Below are 27,465 nucleotides of genomic sequence, written 5' to 3' on the forward strand. Positions count from 1 at the left end.
ACGTGACAGGCTTTCTGCCGCTGCGGCCGCCCGCGCTCTGAACCTTTTGGGCACCGGGATGCCAAGTTGCGCCTGTTAGAGCACCCCTTCAATAATGGGTTCTCATGGGCAAAATCCACTTCATTTCCCCCTGGAAATTCGCCGCGTGGCAGCTACGCCTCCCTTCTGGCGGCAAGAGAGCGATGGCTCCGCACGAGACTGCGAGGTGCGGCTTTTTAACATTCAGGCGCCTTCCGGGGCAGCCCTGGATTGGGTCCTTCTTCAGCTGGGTCCTGGCGTGACCTCTGCAGGCACAGGAGGCGTGAGCCGGGCAGTGGAAACCGGTGCTGGCTGGGGAGAGGAATTCTGATCAACCCGGAGTCTCCCTCCTCGGCTCGCGCGTGGAGGATTTATGACCTGGGGGTGGGCAGAGCACGCGGAGCGGCGGCGGCCGTTGGAGCAGCATGGTGAGTTTGAAGGAAAGAATCGGGGCCAGGGATGAAGACAGAAAAAAGGCTGAGGCTCTGCCTGGATAGCCGGTTGACTCTGCTAGGGCTTTCAGAGTTTAGGAAAAGAATCCTGTTTTTTGAGGACTACAACTCCCAGCATCCCCTATCCAGCCGGCGTGGTTGAAACTGGTGGCATGGCTGGCGGGGGACTGCTGGGAGTTAGGCCATGTCTGTACAACTCATGCTGCCCTGATACAAATCTCTAGTGCGACCACGCTTAGAATACTGTGTACAGTTCTGGTCACTGCACCTAAAAAAGAAAAGGACAATTAAAACGATCAAAGGGCAGGAACAACTCTTTGAAGGATGGTTACAACAGTTGAGATTATTTAGTTTGGAAAAAAGGCAAGTAAGGGGAGATGTGATAGAGGTGTACAAAATGATACATGCTGTGGAGAATGTGGATAGGGAGACTTTTTTCTCCCTCTTAATACTAGAACCCATGACCATTTGGTGAAGCTGATTGGTGGGAGATTGAGGACAGGTGAAATATTTCTTCACATAGCACCTAGCTGAACTATGGAATTCACATATCACAACATGTAGAGATGGCCACTCTAGTGTGGGCTCCCCCACACTAGAGGCATTCAAGAGGCAGCTGGACAACCATCTGTCAGGGATGCTTTAGGGTGGATTCCTGCATTGAGCAGGGGGCGTTGGACTCGATGGCCTTGTAGGCCCCTTCCAACTCTGCTGTTCTATGATTCTATGAATGACCTTAAAAGGGGGTTGGACACATTCCTGGAGGAGAAGGGTATCAGTGTCTATGAGTCCTGGTGGCTATATGCTACTTCCAATGTCAGAGGCAGCATGCCTATGTACTCCAGTTGTTGGGGATCATAGGCAAGAGGGTGCTGTTGCACTCATGTCCTGCTTGTGGGTTTCCCATGGGCAGCTGGTTGGCCACTGTGTGGTTCTAGGCAAAAGGTCAACCTCTCACGATTGAACCTCTCTCCCCTTCTGCACAGTTTGCTCATAGTATGGAGGTGGACCTTCCCCGTTTTCAGATATGTGTGCGCAACCTGGAGAAGAGCAGTCCTGTATTCTCTCTTGTCCTCTTCTTGTGTGGGCAGCATGGGGTGGATTTGTTGGGCGGGGTGGGTGAGGCAGAAGCTTGTTTCAACTTCGCCCCAGCCATAAAGCGAGGCATGGTTATAAGTAGTGATACTACTTGTTTAGAAACATCAAGGAGTCTTGTGACACCATAAAGCAGAGAGGGGAATGTGTGGCCCACCAGCTATTGTTGAACTGCAACTCCTATTATCCCTCACTGTTGGCTATGTTGGCTAGCACAAATGGGAATTTCAGTCCCAGCCCTGCCTTTAAGGTTAACAAGTTTTATTACAGCATAAACTTTCATGAACTAGACTTTAGAGCCTATTGGCTAGGAGTTCTTAAGCGTTAGAAAAAAAGATTTAGGAAGCATTGATTAACCCATATAATGGAATGCATAGCATGTATATACTGCAAAGTTAGTATGAAGCCAAGGGACTGGTTCACAAGAGCATAGTGTGCCAGTACTTTTCCAGCTGCCCTAGTTCCCGGTTCGTATCCAGGCTTGATTCAAAGTGCTGGTATTAGCATTCAGAGCCCTAAATGGCTTGGGGTCAGGTTGTCCGAAGGATTGTCTCTTCCCATATGTACCTGCCTGGACCCTAAGATCATCTTCAGGGGTCCTTCTCTGGGAACCTCTGCCAAAGGAAGTGAGGTGGATGGCTACCAGGAAGAGGGTCTTTTCCCCTTTGGCATCCTGGTTGTAGAATGTAGAATTTTATTTTTCGAGACATTTTAGCATTCTAGTCTTTTAGCTTTGCTGTTTTAAACCTTAGCATTGCTGCTAGGTTTTATTCTAGTTGTACCTTTATACTCTAGTTTTAAGCTTTTAAATTTTATATTGTTTTATGCTGTATTTTCTGATTCTAATTTTTGTGAACCGCAGAGAGCTTTGGCTGTTTGATGGTATAGAAATGTAATAAATAAAACTCTACAAATTTCTTTCTAGGTTTGCAGTTATTCTGATCATTAGGTTTATTTGGCTGTTAGGAATTGATTAGGCTGCATCTCTAATCCATTTAACAGCTGACACTGGCCACAGCTAGACCTAAGGTTTATCCTGGGATCATCCAGGGTTCGCCCCTGCTTGAGCACTGGATCCCCTGTGTGTCACCTAGATGAACAGGTTTGACCCCTGGACGATCCAGGGATAAACCTTAGGTCTAGCTATGGCCACTGTCTGGAGGAGCATAGGATTCTTTGGTTTCTGCATACAGTGCTTATGGTTCTTCATCAAAATTCTGTCTCACCAGTGCATGTCTGATAGCTCTGTCAAAAGCTGTTAGCTGTGATAGCTGAATGAAACCTCCTTGTTCTGATTCAATATACCACTCAGTGTGGAATGCTCAACAATCTGGAGAGATTGGCTATCAACCTCTTTCACACCCTGCTTGTGATCTTCCAGAGGCATCTGCTTAACTGTTGATGGATAAAGTGTGCTACACACATAGTTCCGATCCAGCAGGGCAATTCTTATTTTTATTTATTTAAAGAATATGTACATCATCCTCCATCAACTGTTACCAGCTTGATTTCCCGCATTAAAATGATGGGTCGAATTCATCCAGCAGAACGAACAGCATTGGCATATCTGATTTTTCCCTCTCCACATGCTCCAAACATGTGCTCTGGAGGTTTGAAGGACTCTCCAGCAGATTGAGGGTGGGGCTGCAGAGCAGAGAAGAGAAGAGTGAAAGAAAGTCCTGTTGCACAAGTGTGCTTGTGCAACATTGGATATTGACTATTAAATCACAAAAAACACCCAAACAAGCAAAACAAAATACACAAAGCAGGATGCACAGCACTATTAAAAATATAGCTAAACAAAAGTGCACCTTAATTGTACTTGGACAGAAGAGGTCTTTTTGTAATTTTAGAAGTATTGTCTTCCATTTACCAGCTTGGAAGAGAGCTTGGAGCTAGGTTATCCACTCGATCTGGTACTAATCAAAAGTGTTTAGGACTGGTAAATTCATGCTGAAATGTTGGGAACTAGATTTTTGTTGTTTCCAAGCCAAAACCCTGTTATAACTTGTTTCTCCTAATGGCCAACATTACTACAAGTGAATGTTTCCTGAAACAGTAGTATGACCAGGTTGGTGAATGTCCATTGATGTGGCTCTAGAAGGGAAGATGTATTCTTAACCTTAAACATTTTTTTAGGATATTTTCTGACAGTACCTTAATATTGCAACAGCCATTGCTGCATGATAAGATCAGAAGCCCCCTGTCTCTGCACAGGGCCTTCAATGCTAAGTGTTGTTCTGCTGGGCAACTAGGATGATGCTTGAATGGCAAGGAGCCATTTCTGGAACTCCTCCCACATGGCTTGGGTCTTCTGAAGCTACTGAAGAGGCACAGAGGTTCCCATGCTGCTGAGAATAATAGAAGGGCCTTAGAATTCTTACCACATGTTATTTTTAGGGGCAAAACATCTTAATGTAAGCATAATAAATCTTGCATGAACAACAGGAGTTACCGTACTTGAAGTAAGAACCTCTTAGCCAGTGATATTTGAGAAACTAGGTCACCAAGCAGGTCTTCTGAACTACTTATTTTCATCCATTGATTTAGAATAGATTGGGATTAGCAGCCTTGTACAACTGGAGTCTAGTGAGTCTTGTCAAGACCTGTTTAGTTTCTGGTATCAGTCTGAGTTCTAGATCTGCCATATTTCAGTAGAGCAAAGATGCAGATCTCAGATTTCCAGCTCAAGTTTTCATTGGTTGCTTCCCATACTATGAACTAAGCAGTTTAAATCAATTTAGATCTATATGTCATGAAGTCAGGATTTCATTCCCTACTTCTTCTTTTCAGACTTGCCATCATCATTATGTGAACTTGGGGACGTTAGGAAGATAAGCAGAGCATTTCTCTAGGCTTAACATCAGATACCCCTATGCACACATACTGGTTTTGGAAATATGTACATCTCTACATACAAGTACTTCGTTGTATCTACTTGTGTAATTTTATGGTGTATGATGTATTTAATCTGCCTGGAAAAAGAAGTGGTGAATGGACCATGTAGATGAGAGCGGTGTGTGCATTTGAAGTGGGTTTATGTACAAGCCTAAGATTTTCTTGTGCTTCGCTTTATGTAGAGCAGGGGTGGCCAACCAGTGGCCCTTCCCTGAATTCCAAATGCAATCAGTTCAGACTTCTCACAAGAGCATTCTGTCCCTCCCCTGGTAGCCTGATGGGTGTGGGGAGAAAAGGGATGACAGAAAGAGAAAGGGGTGGGCCTGGCTACATTTGGTTTCAGCAGCACCCTTCACTGGTCTGCATCCCCTCCCGCAGATTATCTCCCCCCGTGGATGTGGCCTTTGACAGGACAAAAATATATCCCCAACCCTATCAACATATTGGGTGAGACCTATGAGAACCAGCCCCAAGGTCTTGAACTCAAGAAAAACTAAGTATGTCTTTGTGCAAATAGTGGAATCATTTCTTCTTGTTTGTAGGAACTCTTAATTCTGCATTGCAATTTGTGCCCGAATTGGCACAAGAGGCTGTTCTTTTGAAACAAGAGATCTAAAAGCCTGTAGACATATTATTGTGTAGTATATCTATCCCTGCACATCAGTTGCTTACATGCATGTACACACTCTCTCTAACCTTGTTTTTCTTGCTTCATGTCCTTCATATTATTTTTTATCAACTGCCCTGTGCTTACCTAGGAGCAGTGCCTAGCATGGGGCAGTCCCAGACTGGCTGACCTCTAGATATTGTTGCAGTGCAACTGCTAAATTCTGCTCAAAGCAAGTGCTGCAACATGTCAATATTAGGCATAATTGTTTGCATTCAGTTTTCCTGTCCTTGAGTAAGTGAAATACTTCATAGAATCATAGAATAGTAGAGTTGGAAGGGGTATACAAGGCAATTGAGTCCAACCCCCTGCTCATTGCAGGAATCTACCTTAAAGCATACCTGACAGATGGTTGTTCTGCTGCCTCTAGTGTGGGAGAGCCCACAACCTCCCTAGGTAATTGGTTCCATTGTCGTACTGCTCTAACAGGATTTTTTTCCTGATGTCCAGCCAGAATCTGGCTTCCTGTAACTTGTGCCCATTATTCTGTGTCCTGCACTCTGGGTTGATCGAGAAGAGATCCTGGCCCTCCTCTGTGTGACAAACTTTCATATATTTAAAGAATGCTATCATGTCTCCCCTCAATCTTCTCTTCTCCAGACTAAACATGCCCAGTTCTTTCAGACTCTCCTCATAGGGCTTTGTTTCCAGATGCCTGATCATCCTCGTTGCCCTCCTCTGAACACACTCCAGTTTGTCCGCATCCTTCTTGAAGTGTGGTGCCCAGAACTTGGCGCAATACTCAAGATGAGGCTGAATAGAGGGGAACCAGTACCTCACATGATTTGGAAGCTATACTTATATTAATGCAGCACAAAATTGCATTTGTTTTTTTTGCAGCTACATCACACTGTTGGCTCATATTCAGCTTGTGATCTACAACAATTCCAAGATCCTTCTCGTTTGTAGTATTGCTGAGCCAAGTATACCCCATCTTGTAACTGTGCATTTGGTTTCTTTTACCTAGGTGTAGAACTTGGCATTTATCCCTATTAAATTTCATTCCTAGAAGCCTTTTATACACTGACTGAATTATGGTCTATCATGGCATAGGTAGATTGAGGTAGAATTATCCAGTAGTAATAACTTTAGTGTTTTACTAGAGCAGAGACACCACACTGACAACAAAGGTCCACATAGTTAAAGCAATGGTATTCCCCGTAATAACCTATGGCTGCGAGAGTTGGACCATAAGGAAAGCTGAGTGAAGGAAGACAGATGCTTTTGAACTGTGGTGTTGGAGGAAAATTCTGAGAGTGCCGTGGACTGCAAGAAGATCAAACCAGTCCATACTCCAGGAAATAAAGCCAGACTGCTCACTTGAGGGAATGGTACTCAAGGCAAAACTGAAGTACTTTGGCCACATAATGAGAAGACAGGACACCCTGGAGAAGATACTGATGGTAGGGAAAGTGGGAAGGCAAAAGGAAGAGGGGCCGACCAAGGGCAAGATGGAGGGATGATATTCTGGAGGTGACAGACTTGACCTTGGTGTAGCTAGGGGTGGCGACGGCCAACAGAAGGCTCTGGCGTGGACTGGTCCATGAAATCACGAAGAGTCGGAAACGACTGAACGAATAAACAAATCAAACTTTACCAATTGGTACCAAGGGCTTGAATCCAATGTTAGTTGAATAAAGTCCCATTCATTTTAATTGGTCTGCTCTAAGTAGGACTGACATTGGATACAACTCAAGGTCTTGTTTCTTACCAATACTTAGAAAAATATTAATTGCTTTCTACTATGTATCACACTACTAATAGAGCTACAAACAGCCTCCAGGGCAGTTTTCACAGATTCTGAATTTGGAAAGGAAATAAAATGCTTTCCAACCCCCCCCTCCCAATGGACCAACTGTGTGAGTTGTTCATTCTTTTATGAGTGCTTGACAAGTGGAGTGGTATAGTGGTTAGAGTGTTGGACTGGGACTCGGGCGACCCAGGTTCTAGTCTTCACAGGAAGCTCACTTTGTACACTTTGGGCTAGTCACTGACTCTCGGCCTAACCTACCTCACAGGTTGTTGTGAGGTTAAAATGGAGAGGAGGAAATTCATATATGGCACCTTAGGTTCTTTGGAGGTAAAGCAGGATATTAATATAACAGTTGAATAAATATCTCTATAAAGCTGAAAGTATGTGTGGGGGATGTATGTCAAGGAAATGTTTACTCACTTCCAGATGAGTTAGAAACTTGAAATTTGGTACGCTGATAGATCTGGCTGTACAATGTACCAGAAAAATCTAAAAACATTAATTTGGAGTTTTTAAAGTATTTTTAAAGAATTTAATAAAAAAAACTAGGCTTACTCCTACAACTCCCAGCATGCCATGGTCAGAATTCCCAGCATGCCTTGGGTGGGAGGCCAGCCTTACCAGCCTTTGGCAGCCTGTGTGGGCGGGTGGCCACTGCGTGCTTTTCAGAACCCAGACTCTCCTAAGGTCAGTGTCAAGCAGTCAACCCAATTCCACATAAAAGGAAACAACCCACATGGGCAGCATCCATCTGTGGTGCCTCCTCTTGCCTGCCGTGCATAGTATTAAAATCATAAGTATATACAACAGTGTGACGGAGAGGCCTAGCTCTGAATATGCTCAAAGTCACCCCATCCTGATATCACTGTTTTCTCAGAATCTGCTTGCGCAGCCTTCGCCCTTAAGATGGAAGAAGGGGAGGCACTCTGTGCATGCCCAGAATCAAGCTCCACAAAAGGGGGAAGTGCACGGGCTGACCCTGGCCCTTCAGTACAAGCTTCTGATGGAGCACTTGATGGGTGAAAAGTGTGGGCCGAGGCAGTCCCAGCAGGACTTGGGCATGTTTACTGACAGCCACTTACCTCCCCTCCTCAGTGATGCTACTCCTTGATGCTCTATTAAGGAGCAGTACCAGCAACGAGAGGAGAGAACTGCCTCTGAGACGACACGGACACCTACCTGCGGGCTGCCAAAGGCATGCTGGGAGGTGTAGTACTGGCATGTAGAATGGCTGATTTTAAATAATTGGATTAGCAAACCAGGTCGCTATCATTCCTAACTCAGCTCCCACTTTCCTGATCTCTCACTAACTGTCTTTGTTCTCCTACCTGCCTTTCACCAACTGCCACTAACCCCACCCACCATTCCATTCTAGCCTCAGCTTATGCCTACAACTCCCAGCATGCCTTGGGCAATTTAATTTGTTTAAAAGTTAATTCACAGGCCTAGTACCATCCTATTACTTAAATCTATTCCTCAATAAATTCCAGTTTATGCAGAAGCTCGGTTATGGGTTTTAAATGCCACATGTAAGTTGATCTACTGTGTGCAAAATGAGGAACCCTCAGTTTTTGGTTGGCTTTGGTACCAAAGGGAAAACTTGTCACTAGGATCCTGCCTTATGTTGTGATTCCATGCAAAGTCAGGCACAATCTGTGTTGGGTGCATGTTGGTTTGGCCTTTTGCCATTGAGGTCTTGCTGTGATATATTTACAAAACACCTTGAAGTTAAAATTGTTTATACCTGTTATGATGTTGGTGCTGTTCCAACAGTTTCATAGAATCATAGAATAGCAGAGTTGGAAGGGGCCTACAAGGTGCTCAGTGTCCAGAGCACCATCCAGTGAAGATTCATGGGATGATTTGCAGTTGTTGTGGCCTGTGGATGTAGACAGGCTCTTAGAACAGAGAGACCACTTGTATGCTTGATTGTTGCCTTCCCTGGCTAATAACAGCTAACAAGATTGGTTGGTTTCAGGAGTTGATTAATGCCTCCCTATGAGAAGTGGTGGTCCTGGTTACTTTGAAGCAGGCAGTTGTACAACACTCCTTAAGAAAACCTCTCTGACCCTGATGATAATAGCTATTGGTCAGTTGCAGATAGCCCTTTCAGGGCAAGGTTCTGGAGTGAGTGCTGGGTGTACAACTCCATGGTGTCATGGTTGAAAATTATTTTCTAAGCCTATTTCAATTGGGTTTTGTGCACAGAAGCAGCATTAGCCCTCCTTATGGGTGCCATAAACCAGGAGAAAAATCAGGAATGGAACTTTTGCTGCTATTCACCTTGGTATCCTCCTGGCAGCTTTTATTTATTTTATTCTATACCATTTGACATCCCAAGATCTCCAAGAGGTTTACATAAAAGGAATACAGTACAGTATAAAAACCAATATAAAAAATATAAAATAGTAAATACCTTAAAAACCAAACAGCAGTGTCATGATCGATTTCAATTCGGTGATGAAACACATTTCCAAGAGGCATTTGAAGCTCGTCAGTTCTGTCTCTCGAATCACATGTGGGAGAGTATTCCAGAGGATGGGCGCCTCTACCTAGAAGGCGCACTTACATGCCGTTGCCCTGACAACACTCTTGGTCATGGAATGACCAATAAGGCTGACTTGGAAGATCTCAGGAGTTGATTTGGTCCTCCTGGATCAGCTTTGTGAATTGGGAGTTGGGGACATGATGTTAATGGAGGTGTGGGACCTATCTCAGTGGTTGGTACCAGACAGGCTTTCATCTTGTCCCTCATGCACTATGAAGCCGCTTGGGTAGGTGAGCCAGGCATGTGCAGTTAGGCATCATCATTACACTGATTGTTCTGTTTCTCCTTGTCATCTAAATCGGGTGGTTTGGTAGAAGAGGTGAATCATTGTCTGAGCTCATTATTAGGATGGATGAGGGCCAACGTGGTGAAACTCAGTCCCAATTAAATGGGGACATTATGTGTAGATAGTTCCCGACACTGGGCAGGGTGGATTCACCCTGTTTTGCATGAGGTTGCACTCCCTCTGAAAGATCAGGTTCACAGCTTGGGAGTATTACTTGGAGCAAAAGTGTGCTCAGTTGCTTTCTAACAGCTTTCTCTGACCTCTCCTGGACAAACTAGTCTGGCAATAGTGTTCCATACTCTGGGATATTCCTTTTTAGACTAATACAGGGTGGCTAACTTTTGAGGGTTCAAGGACCAGTTCCCCACACACACACACAAAAAAATTCCTCCCCACTGAATGTACTCTTCCCTGGTGCTGAATTTCTTTTTTAAAATGGCATTTCTAGCGGTTACAGAGCACGTAAAGGATTAAGGATAGCTTATTTGCAAGCTAATTTTGACCTTTTTGTGCTCCATAGACACTTTTGGTGTTCTGTAACTGTTATGGATGCCTTTTCTTTTCCAAAGTTTGTTCCCCACTGAATTCGGGATATGTTGGTGCCCCCGCCCCACTACTTTAATATTCTATGTGTAGGGCTGTTTTAGAAGAGAGTTTGGAAGCTGCAATTAGATCAATTTAACTGGGTTTGCATTGAGATGGTGCACTGAGATCATCTTTCACCAGTTTTAGATCTATACAAGTTAACAGGTAATTTTTGAAGGCGCTTATTTTGGCTATTTAAGGGCTTCCTGGCTTGGGACCCAGATACCTTAAGAACTGCCTTCTCCCATAGCAACCTGCCAGAGCATTAAGACTTCCAACTGAGTCCCTTCTCAGAATGGCATTACCATTAAGTGGGTGACAAAAAAGAGTTCAAATGAAAGTTTCCTGATCTGAGGCCATCTCAAAGAGACTTGCCTGGCAGCCACTTTATCTTTTAGGCATCTGGTTAGGACATTTTTATTCCTTGAGGCATTGTAATGGTTTGTGTGTTAAAATATTGTTGGGAGGACACAGTGATGGAACCTCCAGGCTTGACTCAGCGATTCCCCGGCTGGAACAGGGGGGTCTGGCTCGGCCAGCCCAGACACACGCCCCTTCACTGCCACTTTTTAAACCTTTGGAAGTCTAGGTTCTCAAGGAACGACACCACACAGGAGATAGGGACCAAACACTTTTATTCTTCACACAAACACACTTCCTTAAGGGTACACACATTAAGGTACACGTAAGAGGTTTGGGGGAAAAACACGGACAAAGGAATGACACATTCCAGACAGCAGGGACTAATACCTCCCCCTCCCCCTTTTCCACACTCAGACCAATTGGATTCACACTCACTCCCCACTAATCTCCCACCAGCCGTAACGCCGGCAAGGTCCCTTGCCCACTTGTACCTAAACCTATTCTAAAACAAAACAAACACTTAACACTGCGACTCAACCTCTGTTGCTCACTTCGACTCAGCTCCATGCTACTCGAACTAGACTCCTTCCCTCAGCGGCCACGTGGAGCTTCCGCCATCCAGCCAGCCCAGCCTGGATGCACTTGCTCACCATGCACACACCGGACTCCTGACACCCACAGGAAAGAGACCGGATTCTTGGATGCCCAAGCTTTTATCTCTTTCTGTGACCCCCTTGTCACCAGATCCACCCTGACCAATTGAAACCCAGACATTGCTCAGCTGCAGCTTGTTACTCTCCCCCGGTACCAGCCCAGGGAGGCGTTATCAGATGCCAGGAGCTTCTCTCGAAAGCACGGCCTTGGCATTTAACTTGCTACTCCCTTCTGGACACAAAGAAACCCATCTCCTTCTCTCCGGGATAATACAAATATGTTTTCTTAAAGGGACCATGGGCCCAGCCCATGACAGACGCTATATTTTAAAATGCTGGAATTGAAGTGTTTACTTTGCTATTTTAATTGCTACTTTAATTGTGTATTATGCTAATTATGTTCATTTATTACTTTTAATTGGTTTGTATATTTTATTTTTTGTTTTCTATTGTAAACCAGCCTTATATGAAAGGGGCGATATATAAAAACATTAAATAAATAAGGAGCTTGTGGAATCTGGGCAATGCAGTGGCCAAACAATCAGCCTTCCACCCAACCTTGCTCTTATTCCTAGAAAGCCACATTTTAAAATCCTTTATCAGTGCCTTTGTAGACGGATTAGGACTAACAATCATAAATTCATAGTTACAAGGAAACTGTATTATGTAAAGGTGGGTTTTGGAGCCGCTATGAAAAGTGGGCTTTGAAATAGAAAAAGTTCAATTCCGGATGGTAACATACGTTGGCTTATTCTTCCACAGGGTGTGATAGGCGTGCAGCTGGTGGTTACCATGGTGATGGCTAGTATTATACAGAAGATCATACCTCACTACTCTCTTGCCCGGTGGCTTCTCTGTAGTGGCAGGTAAGATAAGAGGAACAAATTGAACATCTGACAAAGTGGGTTCTAGCCTATGAAAGCTTATACTGCAGTCAATCTGATAAGACTGTAAGGTGTCATAGAACTCCTTGTCATAGTTGCCCTATTGTAGAATATGTTTGAGTTTGTTTGGAAACAAATTACAGTGATGCGCACCAATGGTTCTTAGAAAAAATGTTGCTTTAAATCTTTTTAAAAATCTCAACTAGAGATTAGCATTATGCTGTAACTTCAGATCTAATTGATAAATCTTTGGAATGCTTTGCTATGCTATTATGTAGTCTGTTCATGAACTTAATTCTTGACAGATGCAATGTTCTTTTTGCAGAAAAAAGCACTTCTGTTCCATCTAAATTCCTCTTAAAAATATGACAATACATTTCCTGCAAAGCTGTACCTGTAATTAAGAATTGTACCTTCTGTATCTAAAAATCAGAGTAGAAATTAAAGAAAATAAGAGGATAGCTTATTCATAATGCAAACAATCATTAGTGACAACCATGCTATATATGCCAAATTCCATTGTGACTTTAAAATAACATTCAAGATCATTATGTTCCCTGTGTTCCTTAATTCTTTTTTAACAAGCACATTTGAGCTGTCCCCAAGCTCCCTAAAGTCTTCGGGAGCAGTAATGAATTTCCACTTTGGTGTGTTCTCCTTCTAATTGGTTATCTTGTCAACAGACAGATCAGGAGGAGGGGCTGACTTTTAGCGACCCAGTCCGTGTGTACTGTTCTTCTGATATAAATGTACTGAGTTAAACAAAGTCACTGCAAAATGTTTGCAGCCCAGGTGTTCCAAGGAATAAAAGAGGATTTTCCGATCAACTTATTTCCTATCAAAAGAGGATTTTCCTATCAATTTATTTCTGTTTCAGGAAGGGTCTAATTGATTAGTGGATCTGAGATATGTGGGAGGACTGTACAAGCCAGGTGTCTGAGAAATGCAGGGAGAGGAAGGCTTGGGGGAGCTTGGCAGTCCTCCCCAATAGCTGCATATCAATCCATACAGTTGCTCAAATACCTCACGAAAGAGGACAGGTGGAAGAGATGATGCAGCGCTGGCCTTCCTAAGTCTTAAAACAGCAGCACCCTTGTAGGTCCGCTGTAAACTCCTATGGGGATTTGACGGCTGTTCTTGGCTATCTTAGGGGAGTGCCATGGGGTAAAGGGAGTGCTGGCACTAGTCTATGCACAATAGCAGAAATCTGGTATGATGCCAGTGGCTTTTTGTCCTCTGTCCAAAATCCAAATTTCCTACCAATGATAATCTATGCAAATCAATATCATGCAACCTCTCCACACACATTTTCTTCTAAACTCTTAAGAATTAAGTGAGTTAGAATGTAAGATTTGGGGTGCAGTAGCTCATTGATAAAAGAAAAATGTAGAAAATAGGTCAGTAGGGAAACAAGACCTGCTGAGGCTAAAGAAAAAGAAATGAAGAGTGTGGGTTCTTTCCTGCCCACCCACCCCAATCACCAGAGATGTGTTTAGTCATTGCATGTATTTAAAACTATATTTGAACTTCATTAGTTGATTCACAGGGGCTTTTAAACTGGTTTCTATGAAGCTCCTTATGTGAATCCCAGAAATCAAGTAAGCTGCTCTTTTGAAATTTACATGTACAAAAATAACACTAGATTGGAATCTGTTTCTTATGAATAGGACTATATACTGTTCAGCAAAAATTATATGACGGAGATTTGTTAAGGAACAAAAAATAAATAATTTGATACTCTGATGAACATCTGTATTTCTGTTGGTGCCTGTTTCTTCCACATCTTCTAGTTTGCGATGGTATCTGCACCCCTCAGAAGATGAATTACGCCTTCTTGTAGGGAAGCAACAGAAGGGAAAAAGCAAGAAAGATAGGTAAGAAAGCAATTTGGGCAAGGCACTATTTTTCAGTCTCAATTTCTCAACTGCAAAATGCGGATGGTTATCTGCTGTTTGTTCTACATATGGGTAATTGTATGTGTGGATGGGCATATCTGCTCCCTAATACATTGATACACACATGAAACATAAGGGAACTCCATGGACCTATGGGTATTTGTGGGGTACAAAAGAAGGCAGAGTGGAAGGTGAAGGGTCGTCTATAAGGTATTTGCCTTCCCTTTATCACTCTCTCTGTAGTGAGTGAGGGCTATAAATATTGTTGATTTAATGGGGTGGGAGAAAGAACCTGTGAACTGTCATCTTCTAGGTAGGTGTGTACGTATAACACAAACATCCCTACCTAAAATATGCCACCTCTACCTAAAGATGCTGAAGATCTTAACTTCTGCGCAGCCTCATGTGGAAGAAGCCTATCTTTAAGCTACTAAGCCATTTAGGGCTTCATAGTTCATGAGCAGCATCTTGAATTGGGCCCAGAAACGGTCCAGGGGGGAGTGCAGTTCCTTAGAGTACTGGCAAGAAGTGCTCCATATGCTCAATCCCAGTTAGTAATCTTGCTTCTGTATTTTGGACTAAGTTTAATTTCTGAGCCTTCTTCAATGACAGCCAAATGCCCAATGCATTGCAGTAGTCCATGTGGGACATAACCAGAACACAAATAACTGTTGCTAAGCCATCTTTCTCTCTCTAGCAATGACCGCAGTTGGCATACCAGCTTCAGCTAGAGTACTTGTGCTGTCGAAGGGAGAGAATAACCATTATACCAGCTTTCTCCAACCTGGTGCTCTCCAAATGTCTTGGACTGCAACTTCCATCATTTTCAGTCAGCATGGTCAATGGCCATGGTAGCTGCAGTCCAATAAACCTGGAGGGCACCAGGCTGGGAAAGGCTGATGTACACAGTTGTGATGAATAAGATCAAGAAGCATGATGGAGGGACTGTGACCCGTTAGATTAAATGGTGCAATCTTGAAAAAAAAATGGAATGGCATCAATTGGGGATGCATTTCCCACACTGATTCTTTGCAGGAATGGGTGGGAAGGAAGAGGAATAAGTTCATAGTCCTTGCTCCACTCCATGCCAATTCCAAAACCTCTCTTGTAATGACTGCTTCTCAGCCCCTCCCTTGCTTTGTCACCTAAGTGGTAATTGGCAGGAGAGATTTGGGCTCAAAGACCGTGCGCCCGCCCCCTGTCATTGCTTCAGAGATGAGAGGGCCCCTAAGGTTGATTGACAGATTTGGCATTGGAGAACGTGTATTCTTTGTCCCCAATTTTTCCTCTAACCATTTATACTATAAATGTTATAGTTGCTTTAATGGGGGAGAGCTCAAACTGTTTAATAGCTTTGATAGCACTGGAAATATAAGTTGATATTGGTATGGTTTTTAATATGTATGTATCTCTACAGGAAATACAATGGTCACATTGAAAACAAACCATTAACCATTCCTAAAGACATTGATCTTCACCTGGAAACAAAATCTATTACTGAAATAGATGCATTGGGTAAGGGGCCATGATGGTAATGATTTGCATGGGGTTGTACATTTGTATTTTGCCTCCTAAATGTATGGTGATCCTGGGAACACTCTTAAAGCCCAACCTAAGAAGAATTCTTTAATTTTCTGCAAAACCATAATTACAGTTAATGCTAACATCTAATGTTTTCTTTAGATCTCTGCATGACAGAGAAACTATAAAAACAAGCTTATAGGTCTAATGTACAAGATAAAGAAAGTTTACTGGTCTAATGTACAGATTTTCAGAGAGGTTTCAGAGAAAGAAGTAATATCGGGCCATACAAAATCTCCTGGCTTGATTTGGTAGGACCAGGATTTTCACATCACTGTCCTTTGCTTAATAGGTACAGTTGTTTCAAAGTTGGTGCTGGATTTACCCTGCCTTGGGTTGGTTTTTAGTACCAGTAATCACTGTAAACTTAAGAAATATTTTCTCTTTGCCCTTAGTAGCCTTTAAATGTTATATGGTTCCTCCACCACCACCACATACACCTTTTGTCATATTTATAGGCTGATGAAAAAGAGCAAGCATTGCCATTTCCTTCTGTTAGCAGGGGATTTCTTGACTTGTTAGTGCTGCAGGCGTTTAATTCTGAGATTAAATAGTTGCAATTAAGATATTTTTGAAGAGAGACCATACCTCTGTGATAGAGCAAATGCTCTGCACCCATAAGCTCAGATTCAGTTTCTGGTACTTTCAGTTTGATGTTCTTTGGAAGTAGGGCTGGGAAAGAGTACTGTTTGAGATCCTGGCAAGCCACTGTGAGTCAGATTAGTCAGTCCTGAACTAGATGGACCAAAGGTCTAACTAAATTAATAAAGCAGCTTCATATGTTTGTATGAATCCATTTGAATAGCATGGAAGTGCAACATTCTCCTGGCTAGAAACATTGAGCCTGTTCAGATGACATTCTGAGCCATGGTTAGGCTGCTAACCCTTTTGTAGCAAATGGTTAGTAAGTGTGTTTAAACCATGGTTATGTTGCCACCATGGCCTACATGACACGCTAAACCATAATGTTTAGCTCAAAATGCTTAACCACCATGGCCTACCATGTCATCTGAACAGGGTCATTATGATTTCGCCATTGTATTGTTTGCCAGAGCTACAGATCCTAGCTAGATGGCCAGGAGTGCCTACTATCAGCTTCAGCCGATACACCAGCTATGCCCCTTCCTAGAGTGGCAAGATTAAAGACGGTAGTGCACCCGCTGGTAACTTTGAGGCTTGACTTCTGCAATGCGCTCTACATAGGGCTACCTTTGTGCCTAGTCCGGAAACTTCAACTAGTTCAAAATCTGGCAGCCAGGCTGGTCACCAGTTACACTTAAGGATGACCACATTACACCAGTTTTAAAGTCCCTTCACTGGCTGTCAATTAGTTTCCGGGCGAAGTATAAGGTGTTTGTTATCACCTTTAAAGCCCTACATGGTTTGGGTTCAGGTTACTTGCGGGATCGCCTTCTCCCATACAATCCGCCCCGCACATTCAGGTCCTCTGGGAAGAATTTACTCCAGCCAACAAAAACAAGGCTGACAACTATTACCCAGAGGAGTTTTTCTTCTGCCGCTCCCAGTTTGTGGAATGGCTTTCCGGGAGAGATTTGTCAACTTAACAGTCTTCCAGAATTTAAGAAAGCCATAAAGACTGATCTCTTCTGGCAGGCCTACCCAGTTGAATTTTAAGATGCCTTTTTTAATAATGTGCTGCTTTTAATAATGTATTAGTTTTAAATGTTTTAATTAGTTATATGTATTTTATGGTGTTTTCATTTGTGTTGTACCCCGCCTCGATCCAGAGGGAGAGGCGGGTAACAAAATAAATATATTATTATATATTATTATAAGATTGTAGTGTTTTTCACTTAGTGATTTGCCTTCCAAGAATTCTTATCTTGATTTGTTGTATGTTTAAAAAACACACAACTGTAGTTTATGTATATGAACAGCCTCGGTCTACTTGAGCATCTAGAAACCACAGCTGCAGATGTGATGTCGTAAAGTTGTTTTCTATTGAATATTGCAGTTACTGAGCAACCATTTTATTTTTCAGCCTTGCATTATTTTCCTGAATATCAATGGCTGGTGGACTTCACAGTTGCAGCTACAGTGGTGTATTTGGTAACTGAAGTCTACTACAGCTGGGTGAAGCCCACACAAGAAATGAATATCAGCATAGTGTGGTGTCTGCTTGTTTTGGCTTTTGCAATGTATCCTTCTATGGTGTCCTAGCTCTTCTGTTCAACTCCTCAAAAGATAATCTAATGTTTTGTGAAACTCATAGGAGGTAGTTTTCTGTTTTAAATGGGAGCATATGAGTCATTCATTACTCCAAAAGCATATCTAGCATCGCTAGGGCATCCACAGTACTGCAGAGTAACATTAAGCTAGCTCTGCTTGCTAGTCTGGGCAACACTGAAAGAACAGCAGTGAAGAGGGGCTACCTTGCTTGCTCTGCTTCTACCTTGCAGAGACGTGAAAAGTGAGTTGAATATCACACATTGAGTCAGTGTATTACTTGGACTAAATTCTTCCCTCCCGCCTTTTTCTCCTGGATAATTTCGGCTTTTAAAAGTGTTTTGATTATTTTAGGGCTTCCCTAAGCATCCTTCATCGGATTGGCAACAAGACATGTAATAGGGCTGAAGTATCCTTGCTTTTGAATGTTTTCTTCTGCCTGGTTCTGTTGATAGTCATTGCTGTTCAGAGACTGATAAATATCCCTTATGATAACATTTGGTTGCTGATGCAAGTTGAATAAAGCATATTTATAGTCTTGGTGATTAAGATTACTCCAGAGTTTTTGCAAGGTTTTAATGTCCTTGCATTGTTAAAACAAGTTAACTAAACAATGGCATGACAGATTGTAAAACTGCCCCTGTTTATGAACTGTGTCTCTGTCAAGGGCATGGTTTTGAAATCTTAGTCTGTAGCTTGCTTTGCAATTATTTGCATAGGGAACGTTATGAGATATCAAATTATGACATACTAGAATAGGACGCTAAAGTTTCATTTTTCTTTTATCCCGTAAGAAACGAAATATAAATGTTCAGTAAATAACTGGACTGCAGTAAAATTAGGGTTTCTGTCTACAGCTGCCTATATAGCGTAGCACACAGTAAAAAGTCATCGTTATGAGTGACAAATACTAAAAGGAGCACATATTCAGTTTGTTATTGTAGAAGAATACCACCAACAGTAATCTATATATAGCTTTCCTTTGTAAAAACATCCCAGCATGTGCCAGCCTCTGCTTATCTACAGGCTTTGCTGTTAAGTCGATGCGGGAAACATCTTAACTGCAGAACTTATGCTATGAAATGAGGAAAAAAGCTGAATTGCTGATTGCTATCTCTCACTCATATAGATTGTCCTAACTATTACTTCGCATCCTCCTGAAGTTTTTGATATGCATTAACTTAAAACAAGAAACTTGCTAACTTTGCAATAGGATAGCACTGAAGTCCGTGTGCACGTCTTCTCATATGCAATGAGATCCACATTTAATAGTTCCCGCCCTCCCAGTTACTAGCTTGCATTTCCTTTTGATCAGGTCTTAAATTAAATGTTCTGTTTCTCTTCTTTACCTTGTGCTGCCCCCCTGGCTTTTAAGACATAGATGGCTAAGAAACTATGAAGTATGGCCTTACATGGCTTCATAATATTGCTGATGCAGATGCTTCATAAGCAGCTGCTGTTATGGGAGGGTCTGTGCTCAAAAAGCAGCATTACCAATAGCATGTGGCAACTTTTTTTTCTCCAGTTTGCATTGCAAAAAAATCCTGTCAACTCTTACACCTGCTATACGCACTCACATAATTCAAACAACCAAAGAAACAAAACAACTAAGAATGTAGAACTACAAGAAACTAGGGAAGCCATTGCATAATATTAACTACAGTAAAAGTTATGTTTGCAAAGCTTTGGAAGTCCAATAGAAGAACACTCACAAAGAAGTATATTGGATTTCGAAACGTTAGGATATTGACATGTTGGCTGAATTGACTGCTTATTAGAAAACCCTGAAATAAATACAAACAATTTTGTACTAGTTGGAACAAGTGATTGAATATTTGTGTCAAATATATATTGATAATTATTTGAAGGTATAAAGCAGGGGTGTTGGGCTGAAAGAGGTTTGAGGGCTGAACCACTTGGGGGCTGCATTCCAACGGTGGGTGGGGCCATAGGCAAAAGGGGCGGGGCAAAAATACCAGCATGTAATTTAGAGCTCTTACTGTCAGAAACTAAGCCTTAGGAGAAGCATTTTAACCTTTTAGAATGGGGGAAACTGCCACCAAAGCCGAGAAGCCACCAAACTGTCAGTGGTTGGGGGTTAATGGGGTGGGTGGGTGGCTTCTTGGGAACCCCAGAGTTCCTGATTGGGATCTCCGGCAGGCCAGATTGGGACGCCCAGGCCTAGGATCCTGCACCCCTGCTGTAGCGTTCAATCGGATTGAGCTGCTGTGTGTACTAAGGAAGCGCAGTGCTCTAAGCGAAGACAATGCACTATTACTTATGGAAAAAATATTCAGTGTTTTTATTGATTAGCCGTCCTGTAAAATTGTGTAATTCAAAACAAAAGAATGAAACTGTTGCTGCTTCTGTAACAGGGTCTAGACAAATGGCTATCTGAAGAGGCTGGGCTAGGCCAGAGTTTTGTCCAAGGTGTTGGTGTCCCTGAGGCTGATAAAGTCAGACTAAACAAATCAAACGTTTAATCAGGAAACAAATTAGGGGTTTAATCAGCACAATGTATAGCCACCCCAGCTATAAATCAAATAAAATTAATGCCCCAATATGAAGTGAAACCCTATTTCGTGGAACTTTTGTTGGTGGGCTAAGGAATCCCCTGACCACGAAGTGCATATTTTGTACATCTGAATTCATTCTTGGTGCATGACAGTAAAAATCTGTTATGGATTCTGATGCAGCTCATAAATGTGCTTGTTTGAACTTGTTGAGAAATGACTTTCTATTTAATATCTCTAATTTCATAGCAGTACGTTTGCATTAATTGATTAACAATCAGTATTTTGAAGTTCACTGTTGATATAAAAAACATGAAGACCCCTTTGTGTTTTAATTTAAAATATTTTCAAATCTTTTGGAAACTATGCTAGAGTGATTAATACAGAAGTTTTGAAAGGCTGTGTGATTATGGTCTCAACTCAAACATTTGTGTTCAACCACTGCAAATGAAGTTGTTCAATTCTACAGTTTCTGATAAGAAAGATTGGAATTCTTAATTAGCTAAGAGATCTGCTTAATTTTCCTTTTCCTTTTGATAAGTAAAATTAATTAAATATTGAACTGTAAAAAGTTTACAGTTTTACTGGGTTCCGACTGAAGTTTTTGTATTGGATGTAGAGGGCTTAACTCTAATTCTTTAATGAAAGAGAAGTCAAATGTGGTTATGATGAACTCGTTTTATATTCTAATTCTGAACAAGTCCTTGGAATGTTTTTCTATGTAATAGTTGGGATCTGAAGAACTATTCTAGGTACACCATGTAGGGGTTTTGGTTTTTTTTACTCCCCCCTCCTTTGTAGCCCCTCCAGTTGCTTTCTGTTTAAAGAGCCATGCCTATGCGATCTATTCAGACCACTGTTCATGAAACTCAAGCCAAGTCCCTTTGGGCATATGGAACAAGTTGTCTGGTTCTTTGGATCCTAGTTAATGTATTAATTGTAATGTGTGTTGGTGTTTTTAAGCAAATTCATGCAGCTGTGATTTCTTTAAGGAACCTAGCTCCCTGAATATAGTTTTCCTTAAAGACTAATCTCTTGCATTTTGGCACTTGGGTTCAGAAGATCTTTATGTAAATTAATATCTTTCTTGGTAGTGTACAAAACTATTTTTTTCCTTGACTCTTCTTATGCAGCAAAATATTGTTCTCATTAACTACGCACTACTTCAAAGTAGAAGAGGGTGGCGAAAGATCAGTCTGCGTAACCTTTGGCTTCTTTTTCTTTGTCAAAGCCATGGCAATTCTTATAGTAACAGAAAACTATCTAGAATTTGGACTCGAATCAGGTAACACCTTAAAACATTGGAAATGGGCAGTACCTTTTCAATTTTAACTGTATATTGGCAGTATCCAAAAGTGTGCCAAGCCAGCCCTGCCCACTTCTTGTGCAACAGAGACTTAGCACTTCTGGGGGAAACCTGAAGCTAGTTTTGGAATGGGGCATGTCAGAAAAGCTCGCAGAATTGGTGGCTTGGGCCACTTGTGGAATAGAAGCAGCAATGGGCCCCTACTTGCGGATGGGCAGTGTTAAATACTGCCGTATATATAAATGTAGCCTCATCTTTGAAATATTTACTATTTTGTCTATTTTCAACATTTTTGTTTGTTGTTATTTCTTAACCCTTTCCCCATCCCCGCAGTTGACTTGATGTACGTCTTCCGCAAATTGCTTATGCTCTTAGGTTGTAATTCAGAACTTTTATGATCAGTGAGGCCTTTGTTGATGACTTTGAGTGGAAATGGATTGCGCTCTTAAAAACTGACACAGTGTGTTTACACTTAAAGAGATACAAACAGCAAAGGCGTGGCCTGTTTATAACGTAACTGCATTTGTAGAAAAATCTGACTAGGCACTTGACAATTACTTTTAAAAGGTTCTGTGATTGCATTTTGAATTTCTGCCTTCACCTTGTACAATTATTTTTTCCATCTTCAGGCTTCTCAAATTTTTCAGAAAGTGCTGTGCAGTTTTTTGAAAAACAAGGCTTGGAATCCCAGTAAGTATAAAACGTAACTCTGTATTAGTCAGTATTTTACCTTCAAAATGCTTCAGCTTGGATCATTTTAAGAACTTTGGATCCTTGAGTTCAAAGGGTGCATGTGACAACGTCTGCAAGCACTGCAGAGCCTTTCACATTCTATTCTTGACAGTAATTCTTGGTTGACCTTGAACTGCTTCTGAAACTGTTGGAAACAGCTTCTCATGGGCCTAGGGGACAGAAAGTAAAGGTCCCACTGTGTGTGCATTAAGGGTCCTGTTGTAATGGAACCTCAGATTGCTAAGTAGATATGCCTGTTATACCAGGTATATCTTGGGTTCCTTGGAGGAAAAAAGGTGGGATATAAATGCAGTAATAAATAAAATAAAAATACCAGATGACACATTTCATTTTTCAGTTCCTACTTATTGAATTGATAGCAACTGTTAAGCCCTATAATCAAAATGCTTTCTAAATGGATGCTCATAATTTGGAATTTCATATTTTGTATAGAATGGGGGAGGAAAGCTACTTAATGACATCAGTAGGCATGGTCATATCCACTGATGGCATCGCCCTACACATTTTGCCTTTCTCCATGCTCAGAGAGACATGTAGTACTGTGTCTCTGTCAGCATGGAGAAAGGGGCTCAGCCGGTGCTGGGAAGAGTGGCTCCTTTCAGTGCTGGCAGAGTCCCAGCTCCATGCACCACCCATCCCAATGGGGACAATGTGCGAATGGACTTGTCCATCATTGGGAGGAGTCCCGATGGTGAGAAAGGGATTCGGCTGGCAATAGGAAGAATGGCTTCTCCTAGCACCAGATGAGCCCCTGGCTTTGTGTTATTTCTAGTCACAGATTTGGTCACCTTTCCTTTGTACTAGGGATGGGGTGCTATTACTCCCCTGTAAACAATGAGAACAACCAACTATTACTGGGCAGCAGGTACAAAAGGAACTTTTACATAATGAACTTGACATCTAAGAATTTTTGTTTGCTGTTATGCATCTATAGGACTAGATATGCTTAATATTTCTGATTTTCAAATATAACATAGTAATAGGTTTGTACTGTGAGGTGGGAAAGAGCAGAATATGTACTGTCCTTAAAATGCCAGGAAAATTGACACTTTCTCTCTCTCTCTCTCTCTTTATTAGGGGTCCTGTGTCTAAACTAACTTTCAAACTCTTCCTGGCTATCCTTTGTTCGCTTATTGGTGCTTTTTTGACATTCCCTGGATTGAGATTGGCTCAGATGCATCTGGATGCTCTGAGTTTAACCACTGAAAAAATCACCCAGTAAGTTACATTTTATAGAACTGAACTTAAATCAAAGTCTGCTCTACCAGTAGTATTTTTTATACAGCATTGCTCCATTTCTCCTGTCAAACTGCCAATTGATGTTTTCAGGGTACTTTTGTAAAAGTCAGTATACTGAAACTACAGTTTAAGATGCAGTTTACAACCTGCAAAATATTTCAAAAAGAAGAAAATAGGGAGGGAGAATAAGAGGGGAGATAAACTACAACTCACAAGGAAAATTGCGGAATCTTTTTTTCAATTTCCAGAATTTGCACAAATTCGCATTTACAAAAGGGTGAAATCCCCCCTCCCCTATACATTTTCGTGCTTTAGCCTTTGGAGGAAATGCAATTTTTGCTTCTGCTTCTTCTGCTGCTTCTTACTATTATTATTCTACAACTAAATTTGCATAAAATTCCAAAAAGTAAAAAAAAGAAAAGAAAGATGCACAAGTCTGCAGAATCCATGTGACTCAGGAAAAGCCAGTCCACTGCAAAATCTGTGGGTCAAATTCATAGAAATCCAATCTCATTTGTTTCCTTTGTGGATTTCTCCAACATCCATAATTTAAAGGTGAGGAGGGATTAACAGATGTATATCAGGATGGAACAAGTTTGACATTGATGGACTATCCATAGCAAAGGTATAGTTGCACATGCAGTCTTAAGACACAGTTGTGGGAGCTGGAAATCATGAGTGGAATAATCTGAGATTCTGAGAGTAAGCCACAAGAATGTTGAGTTTAGCAATAAGATTGTGGCTGCCTAAGCTAGTAAGAAACTTTGCTGCTGCATTCTAAACAAGATGCAAATGATGGGAGAACCACTAGTGGAGATCCATTTAAAATTGGCAAGCTTCAAGCCCTGTGTATATCCCAGGCACGGCTTGCAGTGGCAGGGTAGCCTGGGTCAGATACAGAAGTAACTTACATTGAAAAATCCTCAAGTGATTTGATTATTGGGTACACTGACAGGAATGGTATTGACAAAATTGATGTCCAGCATCACCACTTTCTGTGCTACTTCCACTCAGGTCACAGTTACATGCAGAAACCAAAGAGAAAAGACAACTGTTGCTTTCCCTGCCTCCATTGCCTAAATTCTTTCAAAATAGAGATGGTATTTGCTGTCTGAACAGTTGATCTGTTTAAAAGTTCCCTTCTCTACAGCCTGATCAGCAGATCTGTTATTACAGAATGGTTGCGGAATGCTGGGAATTGTAGGACTTTTTTCCTGTCTAATTATGTATGGGGTTGCACCCTTACCATTTTTGAACCAGGCTGCTGGCCTTTCATCAGTCATGCCAATTGCTGTAGGTAACTGATGTTCTAGTCCAGGGGTTGCCAAACCATATCCCAGAGTCCCAGTCCAGTTCTTATGGGGTCTCAATCTACCCCTTGCCTATGTTCCTACTTTCACACCAATTATTGGGTGTTTTCCCAGCAATTACAGCCCCCCCCCCCCACCATTCTAATAATTGAAATGCTTCTCCTAAAGCTTAGTTACTGGCAGTAAGAGCTTTGGAATAAAATATGCTAGTAGTTTTGGTCCCGCCCCTTTCGCTTTGGACCTCACCCATGACTGAAATGCAATCTCTGAAAGGTTCTCCAAAATGGAGCCCTTGTTCTAGGCCATTGCAGTGGTCTAAAATATCTATGTAGGAACCCCATATCCTGCTTTCTTGCCACAGAGCCTCTGTGTTGTTGTAGAACTCTCTGGGTCATATTCCTAGGCAGGCTCTCCACAGCCATTGAGCATCATTATTACCCTGTGAATCCTACAACACACCCAAAGTTCCTGCAGCTGCATGTTGAGGGGAAGACTGTTAGCAGTTCGATTTGTGGGGAGCTAGTCTACCATTACTGATCTTCTCCCTCATAAGCTTCCAAGGAACTCCAGGGTTTTCTGGGACCAACTGGAAGCCACAATCCAAGGAGATAACTTGAGTACATTTCTTGATGTAGCAGAAGGGCAATAAACTAAATTTATATTTATTTCCCTTTCTTTCAACACACAGCAGGTGGAAACACTTATTTTCTGTAAGAGTTATAATGTATTGATTTTGTTTTCCTTTTCATCTTTCAGAACACTGCTGCATATAAATTTCCTGGCACCCTTGCTTATGGTCTTATTGTGGGTAAAGCCCATTACCAAAGACTATATCATGAATCCACCATTGGGGAAAGAGAGTGTGCCTTTGTAAGCTGCATTTAAAAATGTACATTGTCAAATCTTATGGTGTGTCTATAAAGTAATACAATTATAGTTAGACTGATAGGGAATAGGACAACTTGACCATTGCCCCAGCCTTTTTTTAGGACAGAGGTAGGCAAACTTCTCAAAATACTGACTCCAGTGGATGGAGTCAATGCCAATGGTGAGTAGAGCCAACCTTCTCTCTATCCCTCCTTCCTTCCTTCCTTCCTTCCTTCTTACTTATACACTCTCTCCCCATCATCTATTCATTCTCTCTTCCATTTATTTATTCATTTTCTTTCACTAACACTCACACTCACACACACGCACACAATTCATTCACGCAAACACACATCCACGCATGCACTGTGGCGCTCTCCCTCACAAAACCTGCCAGCCAGCATGCAGCAAATGAGAAGAACTCCTGAGACATAAGGAGCCACATGGACTGTGATTTCACGAAGAGAAGACTGCTTTCCTGAAGAGAAGACCCTTTTGAAAGCATAGGTCCTGCATGATCTGTGCTGTCAAAGCACCCTTATCTCCCTGAAAGTGCTCTTATTCCCTTCGAAAGCACTCTTCATCTGCCCCCCCTCCATCATTATTATTATTATTATTATTTATTTATATAGCACCATCAATGTACATCTCTTGTATCTTCTTCAGCAGGAAGGCAGTGAGGCACAAACTATAGAGCATATCACCTAGAGTTTCATTCCTAAGGACAATATGTCACTACTCTATTTTGTTGGAAATCACTGCCTTCCAGCTGCTCTCTTGTTTTTTTTCTCTTCGCATGGCAGCTTGATTGAGCTGCCTGAAGGTACAGGAGATGCCAGGCGGGTGTTGGGGGCCGCATGCAGACTTTGGGTTGTTCACATTTATTTTAGGACTAAGGAATGTCACATCCATTGTGGCAGATGGCCATTATCTCAGTTTGATAGTAAGTCTTTTGATGACAGTAACATTGAAAAGGGTAAGACTATTCAGCCATCATATGGTTCTCTGGCACATACTGGAATCTAGAAAGGCAGAAGTGTAATGTTATGAGTAGAACCTACTGTTGGATCATCCTGCCTTCAAGGGAGTATGGAGGTCTGAACTGTGGCACCACTACATTGTGTGTTTTGTTAAAGGCAAAGGATCTAATTCAGGGGTGAGTTGATCTCAGTCCTGTTGGATCTGTGTTTTTTTCTTACTAGGGCCCCAGTTTTCACCAACAGGAGTCAGGTGCAAAACAATTGAATTAAAGAAAAGCGTGCCTCTAAACCTAGGAACTTGTTTTCAGTACCAAAAGTGAACTGAGCACAAAAGTCAGCTCCTAGTTACCCTTGGTTGCCTAATTTAGGTAGGAAAGATCATTTTGTTGTTGCTATTGTTAAACAATTGGGTGTTAGTAACCCTTCCAGTCTACTGCAAATCACTCCCGAGTTCTACCAGCTGCCTTCTGCCCATCCCTCTTCTAAATAATCCTTGGAAACTGTATTTTATTTATTTATTTATTTATTACATTTTTAAACCGCCCAATAGCCAAAGCTCTCTGGGCGGTTCACAAAAATTAAAACCATGAAGAGCATAAAAACTGTAATGCAAAGTTAGTTCTCAAAACCAA

General features: G+C 41.9%; 1 protein-coding gene across 1 annotated transcript in view; it reads left to right on the forward strand.

The window, feature by feature from the left end:
- Positions 1-254: 254 nt before the first annotated feature.
- Positions 255-27,465, forward strand: part of TMEM161B (transmembrane protein 161B) — a 35,198-nt gene continuing 7,987 nt past the window's right edge. Inside the window, exons 1-9 of the mRNA XM_063129638.1 lie at positions 255-446; positions 12,081-12,184; positions 13,993-14,076; positions 15,515-15,612; positions 17,681-17,837; positions 21,512-21,663; positions 22,314-22,374; positions 23,515-23,655; positions 25,743-25,856. Coding sequence (XP_062985708.1) covers positions 444-446; positions 12,081-12,184; positions 13,993-14,076; positions 15,515-15,612; positions 17,681-17,837; positions 21,512-21,663; positions 22,314-22,374; positions 23,515-23,655; positions 25,743-25,856 — 914 coding nt within the window. The 5' untranslated portion in view covers positions 255-443. The remainder of the gene's footprint in view (positions 447-12,080; positions 12,185-13,992; positions 14,077-15,514; positions 15,613-17,680; positions 17,838-21,511; positions 21,664-22,313; positions 22,375-23,514; positions 23,656-25,742; positions 25,857-27,465) is intronic.

This window comes from Elgaria multicarinata, chromosome 6 (assembly GCF_023053635.1).
Source record: "Elgaria multicarinata webbii isolate HBS135686 ecotype San Diego chromosome 6, rElgMul1.1.pri, whole genome shotgun sequence".
Classification (NCBI taxonomy): Eukaryota; Metazoa; Chordata; class Lepidosauria; order Squamata; family Anguidae; genus Elgaria; species Elgaria multicarinata.